Source organism: Halichoeres trimaculatus, unplaced genomic scaffold (assembly GCF_033239565.1).
Source record: "Halichoeres trimaculatus isolate MK-OKI-2021-1 unplaced genomic scaffold, fHalTri1.1 fHalTri1_scaffold_12, whole genome shotgun sequence".
Lineage (NCBI taxonomy): Eukaryota > Metazoa > Chordata > Actinopteri > Labriformes > Labridae > Halichoeres > Halichoeres trimaculatus.
Window position 1 is genome coordinate 20,367,555 of NW_027437190.1, and position 14,022 is coordinate 20,381,576.

A 14,022-nucleotide genomic window follows, 5' to 3' on the forward strand; every position below is an offset into this window, starting at 1 on the left:
TGACTTGAGGATATAAGAAGGGCTGCGCAATGTCAACAGTAGACTCAAAAAACGTGCAAGAGAAGACGGCTTGAAGAGGAAGGGTACATTTGAACACAAAGAGGGATTATTCCTGATACTTTAACATTACTTTAACTCAGCGTCATAGAAACGAGATGCCTTTCCTCGGACAGGACTGGAGGTCTCCAGGTCAGAGTTGGGTTAAGACTGAGGAGGGATGGAAAAAGACCACAGCAGAGGACAAAAACAACAATGTGTCCGTGGAGAGGTTGGTCACAAACCATGAGAAATGTTGCTTTTTCCATCACAAACCGTTGCTTTTCCAACTTTTGAGTGCGCCATCACTTTTGAGTAAGGTTTCTAAAGATGGAGGAGGAGGAAACTAAGACAGAAAAGCGTTTTACTTTGTATTGAAACATCTTCATGAACAAAGGCAAGATCACCAATAGCAGGCCTGCTCCTTCGTGTTGTTTTTATCTCATTACCCTCAGCGTCTTTTTCTGGGGCCATGTTTCTTTTCCAGGCTAATCACTAAACTATTAATAACCTCAAAACAACTGAGTGGATTAACAAGCGTCATTTGAGTCCACTTCTCTGAATCAGTACACTCATTTCAACATGGCTTGGGGTAGGCTAGTACTTCATGCACATCAAAAACAAAGGAAGTGAATTTGATAGCTTTGTTTTGGTGTTTGTGTGTGCCCTCTGTTCAGGAGGAAGAGATAAAAAACATTAAATGTAGGCTTTGAAGTTCTTACTCTAAACTAAAACAGTGACATGCTACCTTTGAATCATGGATCCTTGTGTGTTTTTTAGATTCTGCAAAGTGGAGGAGGAGTGTTTCAACAAGGAGAACCTGCTGCTCTCTCTCAGCTATGATATGGCTGCCAAGAAAAGGAAAAAAGACCTGATGAACAACAACACCAAAGCCCCCTGTGAGTCTCCTCAAACAGCTACACAGTTTGAAACTCAAAAGATAACACTTTGTTTTGAGTTTGTCTCCAAAAGTTCAGTTCAGCACCAAAAACCAAACAGAAAGGTTCTCATTATGTTGTGTTGTAACATTCACAAGGGGATCTGTGCCTTAATTGTGTTGTTTGTGATTAATTTTCAATCATTTCTAAAGTTTTTCAATTACTCTGATAGTGTGTCATATCTGAGATGTGTCGGTGCATCTGTCACAAAACTCAAAGCAGCTTAATGGAGGTAGGCGACTAATATAAACGTTCTGCTTTCTCACAGATTTCCACAGGGAAAAGTGGATTTATGTTCATAAAGGAAGCACCAAAGAGGTAACAAACCAACTAATTAAGATTCACATCAACTTTTCATACCATCACTGCGAATGTAAACATGTAGAGAAAACCCTATAGTCTTCACTGAGGATTGCAATCTAATACCCTGATAATTAAATTCCCTCAGCGCCATGGATATTGTACACTGGGAGAGGCCTTCAACCGCTTAGATTTCTGCAGCGCCATCAAGGACACCAGGAGATTTAATTACGTTGTCAGAGTGAGTTCACTTTTGTTTTTCTCCCTCTGTGGTGGTTGTTGGAAGTAGATTTTGTATAAGGGAGAGAAGGGGTTAACTTTAGGAGGGTGAGGCTCTTATCAATACTCTGCAGAGTACAGATGCACTACCAGGGAGGGTATCTCTGCGTCCATGGCTGGAAAAGAGTGTGACACATTACTTTGATACAGTTTCTTTGCTAGAACCATTTGGCATCCCTACATTGAATTAGCCAGAGGGGTATGTAAAATTATTTGCTGCCTATTACAGTTCATTCTCTGTAGAAGAAAACAAGTGTCAGACTGAACCCTCCAAACCTTTTGCCCTTCCTACTGTTTCCATAGCCAATAAATGCGGGATGCCAAATAGCTTTATGAAAAAATCTACTTGGAGGTGATGAGAAACCAGCAACATTCATTATATCATTATCACTGATTTAATTATGGGTTATTATCAGCCTAAAATCACTTGACACGGCTTTTCCTGACCACATCAAAGTGTTACCACACTGAACTGAACACCAGCTCTCCCACATGTGCTCCCATGTGAGCTGAGGGCCGCATGTGGTCCTGTTCTCCAGAGCTAGAGGGGGCGATGAGGGGGAAGGAGGCAAACTGAGGGGGGTGACAGCTGTGCGGTGAGGTGCAACTGGCAGACAGGGGTTTATGAAACCAGACCCGGTGGTTGTCAGGTGATGCAGGACTTCAAAACATTCACATGCAGATACATATAGCTATCTCTGGCAGACACAGGCTGCCTCCTTTTGTTTTCTCCTACTCCTCTTTGTCAGCCAACATTTGAACCCCCTTTACGCTTTAAATGCCATCCTGATTAATGTTATGAACATCAGCATTCAGCTTCTTCCAGGAGGAGACAGACCAACTTCTAATCCTGGCAGGACAATGGGATTGCAGGGGATCATGTTTTGTCACATTAATCCATGCTTATAAACAAAAGTGTTGGGTATCAGCATCTTGAAGCATCAGAATACAAAACATAACACTTTTAATCCCTGCATATAACTTTCTACAGACATTTGTAGCTGTTTGTTTTAGTCTCTGTGAAAGTTTTTGATTGACCTTTTTAGCACAGTGCAGTCAAGTGTAGTGTAGTGTGGAAAACTCAAAGAACAATATGGCTGTGTAACACAAGCGTCCAGTCTGCACACGGTGTCCTAGGTCACTGCTCTTCACCGGTTGTGTCTGATGGCATTTGCGGGTTCATTTAACTCAGTCTCAGTTACACAGATCAGGTTCTTCCTCCACAAAGAGGCACAAGTTGCCCTCTCTGTGGACAAACAGAGGTCATTTTAGGGAGACAGAAACCTTAAGCTGAACTTGTTTTACCACTGCTATCATAAAAAACAACAAGATGTTGTGCTGTTAACAGTGTCGGCATGTCTGTGGAAAAGTGTGAGTAGCATGCCAAACTGTGAGGTGCAGTGTGGTGAACAGCAGGAGCTAAAAGTAGATACGGAAACAAACATTGTTCAGCCCAGCTGCTCTACAAAGAGAGGAACACTTGATGAGCCGCTAAGAGAAGGGCAGAGGATTATGTTTCAGGAATGGAGATGGAAAAAATGGAGAAAAAAGAGGAGCCCGGAAGGGGCAAAGAAGCTTAAACTGTTAAAAACAAGAGACAGGCAGGCTTAAGATTTTGGTTTTTATAAAGAAAGGGACTCATAACTTTTTCTATAGGATGCAGGTGAACATTGATTTACTTTAGTTGCAGTGTTTTGAAACAAGATGCAGGTTTGTTCAAGCAGTGTGAGGATTTTTGAAGTATTGCTGATTTTGTGTGTACACGTTTCATAACTGACCTACTAGCATGGCTAATAGCCCCTCCAGTAACCAGGAAGTCCCCCAACACACGATGTTGACATGATGACGAGGGTCATATACTCAGGTCAGAATTGAGCAAGAAAGGGCTTGAGTTTCTCCATGATGTCACAGCATCTGTTACATGCCAGACATGCCACCCTGGAACTTTCTGCTTATCCGTTTGCCAATGGCAACAACTTTACGGACTCACACTCACACAGACGCACACAAGTTCAAGCACACAGTCTGTCAAATGATTCAGCTAATTCACATGACAGCAGGCTCAGGAGTCAAATGATTAAAAGCTTGTTTGCGGAGGCTGACGTTGTTGACAGGCCGGGCTGCTGTCCAGTACCTTTCCAGTAGCTTCTTCTCGCACAACAGCCAAGAAAGCTGTTCTACAATTATTAATGACCAGGTGGAAGAGCTCCAGTTTTGTAGAAGGCAGCATTTGTTCTAAGGAGGGCTTGTGCTTTTTGTAAGAATGCAGCATAACAAACATGAAGTAATGAGGCGAATGAGCAGAGTCCTAGCAGCTGACAGAATGAAATTTATGCTGTGTTTTCTTTTCTTTCTTTCTGTCTCCGTCTCTCCGCCTCTAGCTCCTGGAGCTTATCGCCAAGTCCCAGCTCCCCTCTCTCAGCGGAGTGGCGCAGAAAAACTACATGAATATTCTGGAGAGGGTAGTACAGAAAGGTGAGCCCCGCGGTGCTTTTTTAAGCCACTCGGCTTGTTTGCCTCTCAGTTTCTCTCCTTTATGTGTCCAGCTTTATATTTCTGCTGTGGGTTTGTTCTTTTTCACATACAAAGACAATACTCTTACAGAAACAAGAGTACCCTGACATGAAGCTTGTGTACTCTCTTTAAGAAGATGAGGGGTGTATTTCTGACAATAAAGCTAACTTAAGGCCAACATGGGTAATAACAGCAATTTGCACCCCTGGGTGAGAAAACTAGCTTTGATCACATCTACAGAAAGCTTTGGTGTAGATTTAATGCTGTGAAGATGCTGTAAAAAAATCACTGATGGTCACCAGAGCCCTCAGCAAGCTGCAGTGTAAACTAAATGTTCCCTCAGCTAAACACAAATTCAGGTTGTTTAGTTGGCCTTATGAAACCTGTTAAAACATCACAGACAAAGAGTATGGCCGCTCTAAAACTTGATACTTGATACTACTTCTCAGTTTGTAAGGCTGCCTGATGGAGACTTATTTTTAAAGCTTAACTTTTGTTTGGTTTGTGATTTCTGGTAAAGTGACTGAACTATGTGGTTTTCTTTCTTTAGTTCTCGATGACCAGCAAAATGTTCGTCCCATCAAGGAGCTGCTGCAGACGCTCTACGTCTCGCTGTGCGTTCTCGTGCAGGACATGGGCAAGTCCGTGCTTGTGGGGAACATCAACATCTGGGTGCACCGGATGGAGAACATCATGCAGTGGCAGCAGCAGCTGGACAACATCCAGATCAACAGGGTAAACATCGACCTGGAACACACTCTGAAAACATGACTCATAAACATTTCATGATTTACAAGTTCCCCGCTCTTTATTTCATCAGCCCACATCTACAGGCATGACTCTGACAGACCTGCCTGCCAGTCTACAGCTCAACATCATGCAGCGTCTGTCTGACGGCAGAGACCTGGTCAGCCTGGGCCAGGTGTGCCCTGAGCTGGGCTCCCTGACTGAGGACCGGTTGCTGTGGAAGAGACTCTGCCAGTACCACTTCACAGACAGACAGGCACGTAGAAACACATTTCCATCCACTCATTCAGTTGAGCTGTCTTCCTCATCATCTGTCAAACTGTGTCGCCACCTCAGCTGACCTGCAGGTCACAGACCTTTGGTAGTTAAACAAGATAAGAGAGCAGACAACATGTCATTAATGCCACTGCACAATAAGGTCAAGCACCTCTGATAAACAGGACATACTGCTGGAAAGTATGAGGTTGCAGTGTGTGTCTACAGACCTTTAAGAAAACTAGCAGCATGCACTTGATAAGGGAGCCAGGTTGTCTCAGGCTTTAGGTTAAAGTTGGTAAAAATAGAGATATGCAAAGTTAAATTTGCATTCATGTTTCTATTCAGGCCAGAAAAATGCACAAACTAGTGCCATGCATTAAGAAAATATCAATGTAATCTATTAAAGACATTTTGCCTGTGATATAAAATCTTCATCTTCAGGGTTGTGTGGAAGGATGAGTTGAGGTCAGAGAGATATTCTCACGATAGCTGGCATTAAAGAAGATGTTTCAAAGTATTTTGGTCTTCTGGAGTCATGTCCTAAAGTCTGTTTTCCTCCCCTTTAGATCCGAAAGCGTCTGATGGTGTCAGACAAAGGTCACCTAGAGTGGAAGAAGATGTACTTTAAGCTGAGCCGCTGCTATCCTCACAGAGAGCAATACAGTGACACCCTGCACTTCTGCACACATTGCCACATCCTCTTCTGGCAGGTAGAGTATGTTTTGCACCTCTATCAAAGTGAAAGTAAAGACAGGCTCAGAAGATAAAACAGAATAAATCAGGTAATATCGATCTTCTGTTGGTTTCTGCAGGACACACAACATCCCTGCACTGCAAACAACCCAGAAAGTTGCACCATGTCGCTCTCTCCTCAAGACTTCATCAACCTCTTTAACTTCTGACACCCCCCATCAAAAACAGATGAACTGACTGTACATACTGTACATAGAGATGTACAATCTTTTTCTTTTATAGCACAATGGATCCCTGGATGTGTATTTAGTTGAGGTATGACTGGAGGCAGCGGGACAATTATGCAATCAAGTTTGTTTTGATAGATCACAGAGGCCTCCGGGAGAGTTCACTGTGGGAGCAAGAGAGTGAGACGGAGAGGAAGTGATATGTAGCAGCAGTTGGCGTGTGGACGGAGGAGGACAGGACAGAGGAGACAGGGAAGAGCTGTCAGAGTTAAGTCTTCGTTTACCATTTTTGAAAACGACACCTCTGAAGTAAAAACAAAACTCTTTTCCTTTTTAGGTGAGATCTCTTTCTTTTGTTTGGTTTTGTTTATTTTTCTCCAAAAAATTCAGTATGCAGCTTTATTTTCTTTTGTTTTTCCAAGTTTTGAAAGTTTCTTTTGTGTCCACGCAATAAGTAGGGAAATTATGATTCTTCACTGTTTGGATTTGTGTTATAAATCACAAGGCCAGCTCACTCATTGAGATGCAATGTGTTTGGTGTAAGGTTAAGGGCAGTAAAGCTAGCGTTGCTGCAGACCCTGGGAGATACTGAATGTAAGGATGGAGTTAGAAACTGACTTGTCTGACTGATATATCTTTTTAATGTAGTCACACCAGAGAATGTTTTCTATCTTCGTTGTCGTTTTTTCACTTTTATAAAGATTTGATATGACTTTTTGAAGTATTTCTTGCATTAATTTTCTGCTGTGGCTGCTTTTAGCGACAGCTCCTGAGTGCAGTATTACCAAAAATATCTGAGTCAGTATAACAATGGTGTGTGCCTTCTTATGAAACTTGAAACCGGTACAGCTTAATCAGCCTGTGTTTTCAGATCAGGATGCTTTTTTTATCCATCATCAGCAAAGTCTCACTCATTAAAGAGTGTTACTAAAATCTGTGATACAAACACTTACTGTTTGCAACATGTTACTGTAGCCTCCTGCATGTTTTTTTAACACCCAGCTAAATGAGTTTACTTATTTATTTATTGAGTTTAAGGCAAGTGGCTCAGCTTGCACTATTGGGTTTGGAGGAATGGGAATCTAGGACTCAAGGTGCAAAGTGACCCAGAGTTTGCTGTATCACTGCTCAGGCAGTGAAGAATGATGTACATGCTATGCAATGCGCTCTGTTGATGTTCTGTTGAATTAATAAAAGAAAATAACCTAAACTCTGCCTTTGTGTATGTGCATTAGTGGTTTTAGTGCACAAATGGGATTTTTTCATCATACAAACTGAAATCAAACATTTACGTCCAAAGAAATTAAATGCACTCAAGCTTTCAGCCAGAGGTAAACATGGACTTCTCTGTGGGCTGGTATGATGATTACATGAAATTGTCACCCTCTTGTGGACAAAGTATTTATTGCAATGAAAAGAAAAAGACTTGCTAGGTTGCTGCTATTTTATTGCCTCAAAATATCTTAAAAATTCAGACTGAAGGCATGTTTTTAAGCAAGATGTTGGAACACTGAAGTTACATGCTCCAAGAAAAACAAGTAAATAAATAAAAGAGAAGTGTAACAGTGAAGACATGCTGAGGTACTCGAGTGAAAAGTACAGAAGGCTTTTTCTGTCTGTAAAACAAATATGTGATATCTAAATCAACACTCATGGTTCGTTTAGATGAAAGGAAATCATAGTTGGGTGATAAAAAGTTATAAAACTATGACATAAAGGCCATGTTGGGCAAAAGTCCAAAGAAGATAACTGATATTAAACACAGAAAGGCTTTAAGAGGGTAGTTATTAGTTAAAAAAATGGGGGAATTTAAATTTAAGAAGTCCTCTCATAATTTGCTCTTTTCACCTATAATTATGTCTCACCATAAGGTTAGTCTAACAGGATTATTTTTTAAAATCCATTCTTCTGTTATTGTTATGGTGAAATAAGACTGACTCTCTCTCTGTGTCTGTGGACTTCTTCTGTGTATTTAATCCAGAAGGAGCTCCGGGGCATTTGTCATAATGAGGCAGGCCTGCTGTATAAGAACTCATATCTGGTTAAGCAATGAGCTCTTGTCTCCTCAACAAACAAACAAACAAACACTGTGTGCACAGATATCAAATTAAACTCTTCCCAAACAACAAATTTATTTGTTGCACTTGGACAGCAGATGAAGTTAGAACGAAACTTTTAAAGCAACAAATTTATGGATGACATGTAAGACAAGAGTAACAGTGTAATATTTCACTGCTGGTTACACAATGCTGTCAAATAAATAATATTAATATAAATATTATGTAAATATTATTCTTTTCACAAAGAAGTATTCATGATTCATGAGTCTTTGTAGTTGTGCGCATCTCTCACTGCAGCATCACATGATACAGTACAGATAGAGCACTGCTCTTCAGGTAGTTTTTACAGAGACAGTCAACTTATGAAAGCCTGATGTGTTTGACCGGCATAGGCATGAATGAGAAAGCTGTCGAAGCAATAATATGCAGGCATCATTAAAAGAAGATCTATCATTCTCCCTATCGAGAGTCATTTTAAGTTTTACTACATACTGAAAATAAAACCCGAACATGCAATCTTCATCCTCAACCCAGGTATGAGTCTCCTGCTTAAAGAGAATAATTCCTCATTTTTCCCAATAAAAGATGCCACTGTATTGTTGCCTGAGCAGCAGAAAAAGAAGGCAATGTTAAATATACATTCCCATCTTTTTATGTCTGAGATAAAAATGATAACTTCAAAGTCTTAACTCTAAATCTTCACTCCTGGTTTTAGCAAGCAATCTGTCTGGTTAGCCAGCTACTGCACTACGCATGAGTTGTGTTAAAAATCATCCAGTTATTCACAATTCCACACTCAATATTAAGAGAATTCTATAAAGAAGCCAAAATAGGTTCGAGATCAATTTTAGTCTCATTATTTGACACATGAGAAATAAAATCTGATCAACTCAAAACATGCACAGCAAAAAAACTGAAATCTTACCAAGTATTTTTGTCTTATTTTAACTTGCTTTAAACAATTCAGACCTCATTTTCACCTTTGAATAACTTGAAACAACACATTTTTCTGGACTGGTCAGTTAAATGTGGCTCACATTCAGTCTAAAAAGACATTTTCTACTAAAAATAAGACAAAAAACACTTGATAAGATTTCAGTTCATTGCAGTGTACCAACAATTTTTGGATTTACCTGTACATCTGTGTCTATAAATTGTCTTGGTTAATGTTGTTTTCTCTGCCTACAGGGACAACGGATTTGAGAAGCTTTTTTACTCCCTCTTGCATGTTTTCATCTTTTTCTTTTTTACAGTAAAGATCATTACTGTTCTCTGTTGCCATCAAATAAACACAAGAATAAAGTAGTGTCTGGTCAGTAAAAAAATGTTTGTACAGTACTTTTCATGGTGCATTGTGGGATACTGTTGGTCGATCATGTAATTCTCAACTATCTGTAGTGGTACGAATCAGAAAGCTCGTCACAGGGAAGACGATAAAGTGAAAAGTGTTTGATTTCAGACACAGCCGTTAGCTTAAAAACCTTCTGACTCTTATACTACTATCATGCAAACATATCAGCTACAGTGTTTGCCTCCTAAAACACATAAAAGCACCAGAAGCAACTTTTTAAATGAACTCCTGCTGCAGGAGTCACCAGTGTTGGACATTAAAGAAGACTTACAGTACACTAGCCTAAATAAAAGTTACAAAATTAGTTGCATATTTTGTTGTACCAAACAATGTTTTGTTAAAATAATGTGCGTGTATCTTCTTCACCCGCTCTTCTTTTTCCCTTTTGAAACAAGGAGATATGTCATGAGAGCAAAAAATTGGGCTAGTGATGGCAGAGTCAGATCGGTTAAGTATCATAATGTTAAAGCAAATCCTTTCTTGAGATCCCCATGATTTTTTTTTTTTTTAGCTGCAGTGCTGTTTCACAGAAACACTGAAAAAAAACGTCCCCTCCTCGCTTTCATTCATTTGAGTCACTGTTAATGCATCACCTACCACCTTTAAATCTTTCTTTAACAGATCCGTTCAGCTTTGGCAGCACCACATAGTCTCTGAGCTCTCAGTGCATGGCTCCAGAGGTGAAAGAGGAAGACCTCCCAGACGGTAAAGAACCAACAGCAGAGGGTCTCAAAACGCAGAGATTCCCCTGTTGGATAATGAGGTGTAGCTGGGAGGAGGAGTTATCGCTGTACAGCTGCAGACCTGTGTGTGCAGACAAATCATTGTTACACATTACTAGAAATTTAAAATAAAAGACTTCTGATAAGGCAATTTTTAAGGGCACATGACACACTTCTTATTATCTGGTAAGACTGAAGGAAAAGGAGAAGCAAAGATAAAAGTTACCAGAGTTAGTAAATGTCAGAGTGGTATGTTCTCTCTTTCAGAGTTCTGAATAATCCACTCAATAGCATCCCAGCCCTACAGATCCACACAGAGAAACAGAAGGTTATAGTAAAGACACAGGATATACATATAGAAAGACACCAGTGGAATAGTGATGAAGTGCTCTTAGATTGCAGAGAAACTCACAGAGGAAAAAAAGTCTTAACTAGAAGGCAAGAAGAGACAAATAATGACCTGTTTTAATTTTGTGTTACCTTTCTGGCATTTGCTGACATTCTTCTCGCCATCATTCCCTCAAGGTAACTGCTCAAACTCACTCCCTTCACTGTAATGATGGCCTCCTGGGTCAGGACGGTACTGAAGAGAGAGAAACATAAAGCATGATAATTTAAAGAGACACTACGTACCTGAAGGAAACGTGTCCATCTCATTCATGTTTTTATCTCTTGGATTACTATTATGTAATGTAAATGGCTCAACACATGCACTCTGTGCCAAGAACTGCCTTGTCCAATTCAAATCACTTGAGAATACAGGATTAATTGTACATTATACTTACACCTCAGGGTTGTCAGGGTGTGGCCTGTAAAGAAGCCTCTCGTCCACTGAGATTAGGTTGGTAAGGGTGATCTAGGAGAGAAACAATATCTAGATTTCTTCTCAGTGAAAGAATTATACACAGTGTGAAGCACTGGAATGAGAAGGCTGTTTAAATGATAGAGCCAATTTTCTGTCAATCATACCATGTTTTATTCTCAGATATGCTACTGTAGATATTTATCAAACATTACAGTCAGTTTGATGGCAAATACAAGCACACAGAGAGAAGAAACTACACAGACTCAGTTTTTATATCGTACAGAAAAGCCAGCCAGTTCGATACTGTTTGGGTTCTTTCTTTATGAGGATCTTCATTGGCACAAGCATTAACATTAGCTATTCTACAAAGGGTCAGACATACATACATTCACACATGGTAACCCAAACCTGACAACCTATGTTTTAAAATCTCTATTAAACTCTCCCAGAAAGTTTCAGAAAGGGCAGCTTTTCAACAAACGTAAGCTAGTGTTTCTTTGGAAACACACTGATTAACATTGATTTATTGATTTATTTTGGGTCTACTGTGTTAATTTTTAACCCGTACCTTTTTTTATCTTTTTGATTGTAAAAGACGCAAGTCTTTTAATGCCCTGTCACTGTTTTAAGAGATAACATTGCTTGAACAAAAACCAAGAATGCAAACAAGAGATCCTCGGCTTTGTCATTTAGATAACCATGTCATAACCACTTCTCAGAAATCTTTAATCAGGTGACACTCCCCCCAAGCAAGAGGGAAGACTGTGTTCCTATAGCAGTGGGGTACTTTCAATGCTCTTTTGACTCACACTTATTAAACAAGATGTAGAGCTAATAGTAGCTAAGGTCATGACTCAAAGGTCTTCTCTGTATAAACTTACATTTGTGGAGCACAGCTCCATCTTCTTCTCCTCAGGGTCCACTATAGAATGTTCCTTCACATACGTCTGCGTCTGGCTGGTTCCTAAAATCTACACACACACACACACACACATACACACACACACACACACACACACACACACACACACACACACACACACACACACACACACACACACACACACACACACACAAAATAGAAGCTAGTAGTGTCTGTGTTTTAATTTATCTGTTAATCCGGGTTCTACAATAAGTAGCAAAAGTTGGTCCTGAAGAAGTTGTTGTTAGATACTGACTGCTCGTACGATTCCTGGGAGTCCCCACTCTGTGCTGAGGAGCCTGTGGCTGTGCAGGCGTCCCTCTTCATCCAGATTGCGGTCTAGCACATCCACTCCCACCACGTTTGGGTTCATGGGGTTGGGGTACTTCCTCATTGCAGCCTTGATCACGGTCTCCCATGGGTAACTGCACACAAAACAGTACAAAACAAAAATAGAGGGAAGTAAATACTGGCTAACACATGCATGTACTTTTTTAAAATAGACAAGCACAGCATTAGTTTGCAGATAAATGTTTTGCACAGTGTTACAAAACAAATATTCATCCTTTCAGATGAATTGTGACAGAGCTGTGACAGTGGATAGTAGCTGTGGTTGAGCCTGACCTTTTGAGTTTCTCAGCTCATGGTGACTCACCATCACCATGTTAGCTATAAAAAAGGCAGGTGGATTCACTGCCATGAAACATGGACTGAAGGGGTAAGTGCCTTTAGACTGATTTATCCCGAGAGAATGATACTGAAGTTCCTATCACCTGACCCTGCAGATAAACTCATTTTGCACCAAAATACTCGAAACAATGAACTCAATGAGACCAACCTGAAAACATGTTCCGTGCTCCAAATCTTCATTTTACAAACACAGCCTCGACTTTCGGCGCTGAAAAACCTCCAACGTGATGAGGAACTGTATTTCACCGGACCATTGTCCTGTGAGGAAACAGATCCAGTATTCAGAGAGAGTAAGGCCTTTAGGATGAGAGCTCACAGCCATCAATGAAGTCAGTCCACAGAGGGCATCTCCACTCTTCTCAGCATTGCGTAAAGACTGCGCAATATCTTTAGCTGATAACCGTATCACAGGAATTAACTGACTGTGAAATAAAGTAAAGAGATAAATAAACAACCCATTCGCACAGTTATGGACGAAGGAGAAGCCGGTGTAATAGCGGAGACACCAAATGTCAAGTTAAACGGAGTGAGCTGGACTAATGTCAGATCTTCAAAATAAGACACCCTTCATGCATGTTGATCCCTGTAGAAAATTATATTACATACCACAGCATCCATTGAAAGTCATTTAGACATTTATCACTAGTTTCTATTGGATCTATCTTAACGTTGAAATGTGAATAACCTGAACAAAGAACCCTTGAGATATGGACGTTTGTTAGTTTTCACCACGCCCAACATTACAATACTTTTATTTTGATAGTAAAAGCACCGCTTTTCCTGTTTTAAAGCTGCTACATCTATTTTGATTGACGGAGATGCAGATGCCGTGTCCGCCTCCATTTGTACGCATGCGCAAAGCATCTTTCTATCATCCCGTCAAGTGTATGGAGAGGAGCAGAACTTGATCAAGCTAGACAGATGTAGCAAAGTGCAACGCGGAAATGTAGTGACAACATTCATCAAATAAAACTTACAAAGACTGCAAAATGAGTTCAAATTGCAATAAAATAATCAATTATAAAAATTGAGTGCAGTTTAAGAACCAGTGCAATTATAATATGTGCAGTAGCTTGCCAGAGTGTAATTGTTCTGTTTTTAATTCATATCTCTATTATGTTTTCAGTCTGTATACATTCAATATTCGAGTGTAAATATTTATTGTAGTTAAATTGTTCTGAATAGTTTTTTTTCTAGAAACACTAATTTTATTGATCTATCTTAGTATATTCTTATTTTCATTTCGTTTCAAACAATACTGTCTTTTGCCATTGTTACCCTGTAAATTTCCCCATTGTGGGACAAAGTACAGCATCACCTCATCTTATCTTGTCCCATCTGATATTAAAGGCGCAATTTATTAATCTAGTATCTGTAATTTATTCACTGACCCCCTTATTAAGTTTCGGTAAACAAAAACCTACTATTATTATTTGTTTAACTATTCGTGAATTAACTATTATTTAACACTATTTTAAAA

General features: G+C 39.9%; 2 protein-coding genes across 2 annotated transcripts; one reads left to right on the forward strand and one right to left on the reverse strand.

Annotated features, from left to right (window-relative positions):
- fbxo32 (F-box protein 32) lies at window positions 1-7,177 on the forward strand. Its single transcript, XM_074684442.1, has 9 exons — window positions 1-268; window positions 817-935; window positions 1,243-1,292; window positions 1,423-1,515; window positions 3,935-4,028; window positions 4,618-4,802; window positions 4,888-5,070; window positions 5,639-5,782; window positions 5,885-7,177. Exons 1-9 carry the CDS (start codon window positions 156-158, stop codon window positions 5,972-5,974), a joined length of 1,071 nt encoding a protein of 356 aa, XP_074540543.1. The 5' UTR covers window positions 1-155; the 3' UTR covers window positions 5,975-7,177.
- A 335-nt stretch (window positions 7,178-7,512) lies between these two features.
- On the reverse strand, window positions 7,513-13,065 carry prelid3a (PRELI domain containing 3A). Its single transcript, XM_074682549.1, has 7 exons — window positions 12,691-13,065; window positions 12,109-12,277; window positions 11,812-11,901; window positions 10,911-10,981; window positions 10,606-10,708; window positions 10,352-10,426; window positions 7,513-10,207 (listed from the first exon to the last, which is right to left on the reverse strand). Exons 1-6 carry the CDS (start codon window positions 12,720-12,722, stop codon window positions 10,367-10,369), a joined length of 525 nt encoding a protein of 174 aa, XP_074538650.1. The 5' UTR covers window positions 12,723-13,065; the 3' UTR covers window positions 7,513-10,207; window positions 10,352-10,366.
- Between the last annotated feature and the right edge of the window lie 957 nt (window positions 13,066-14,022).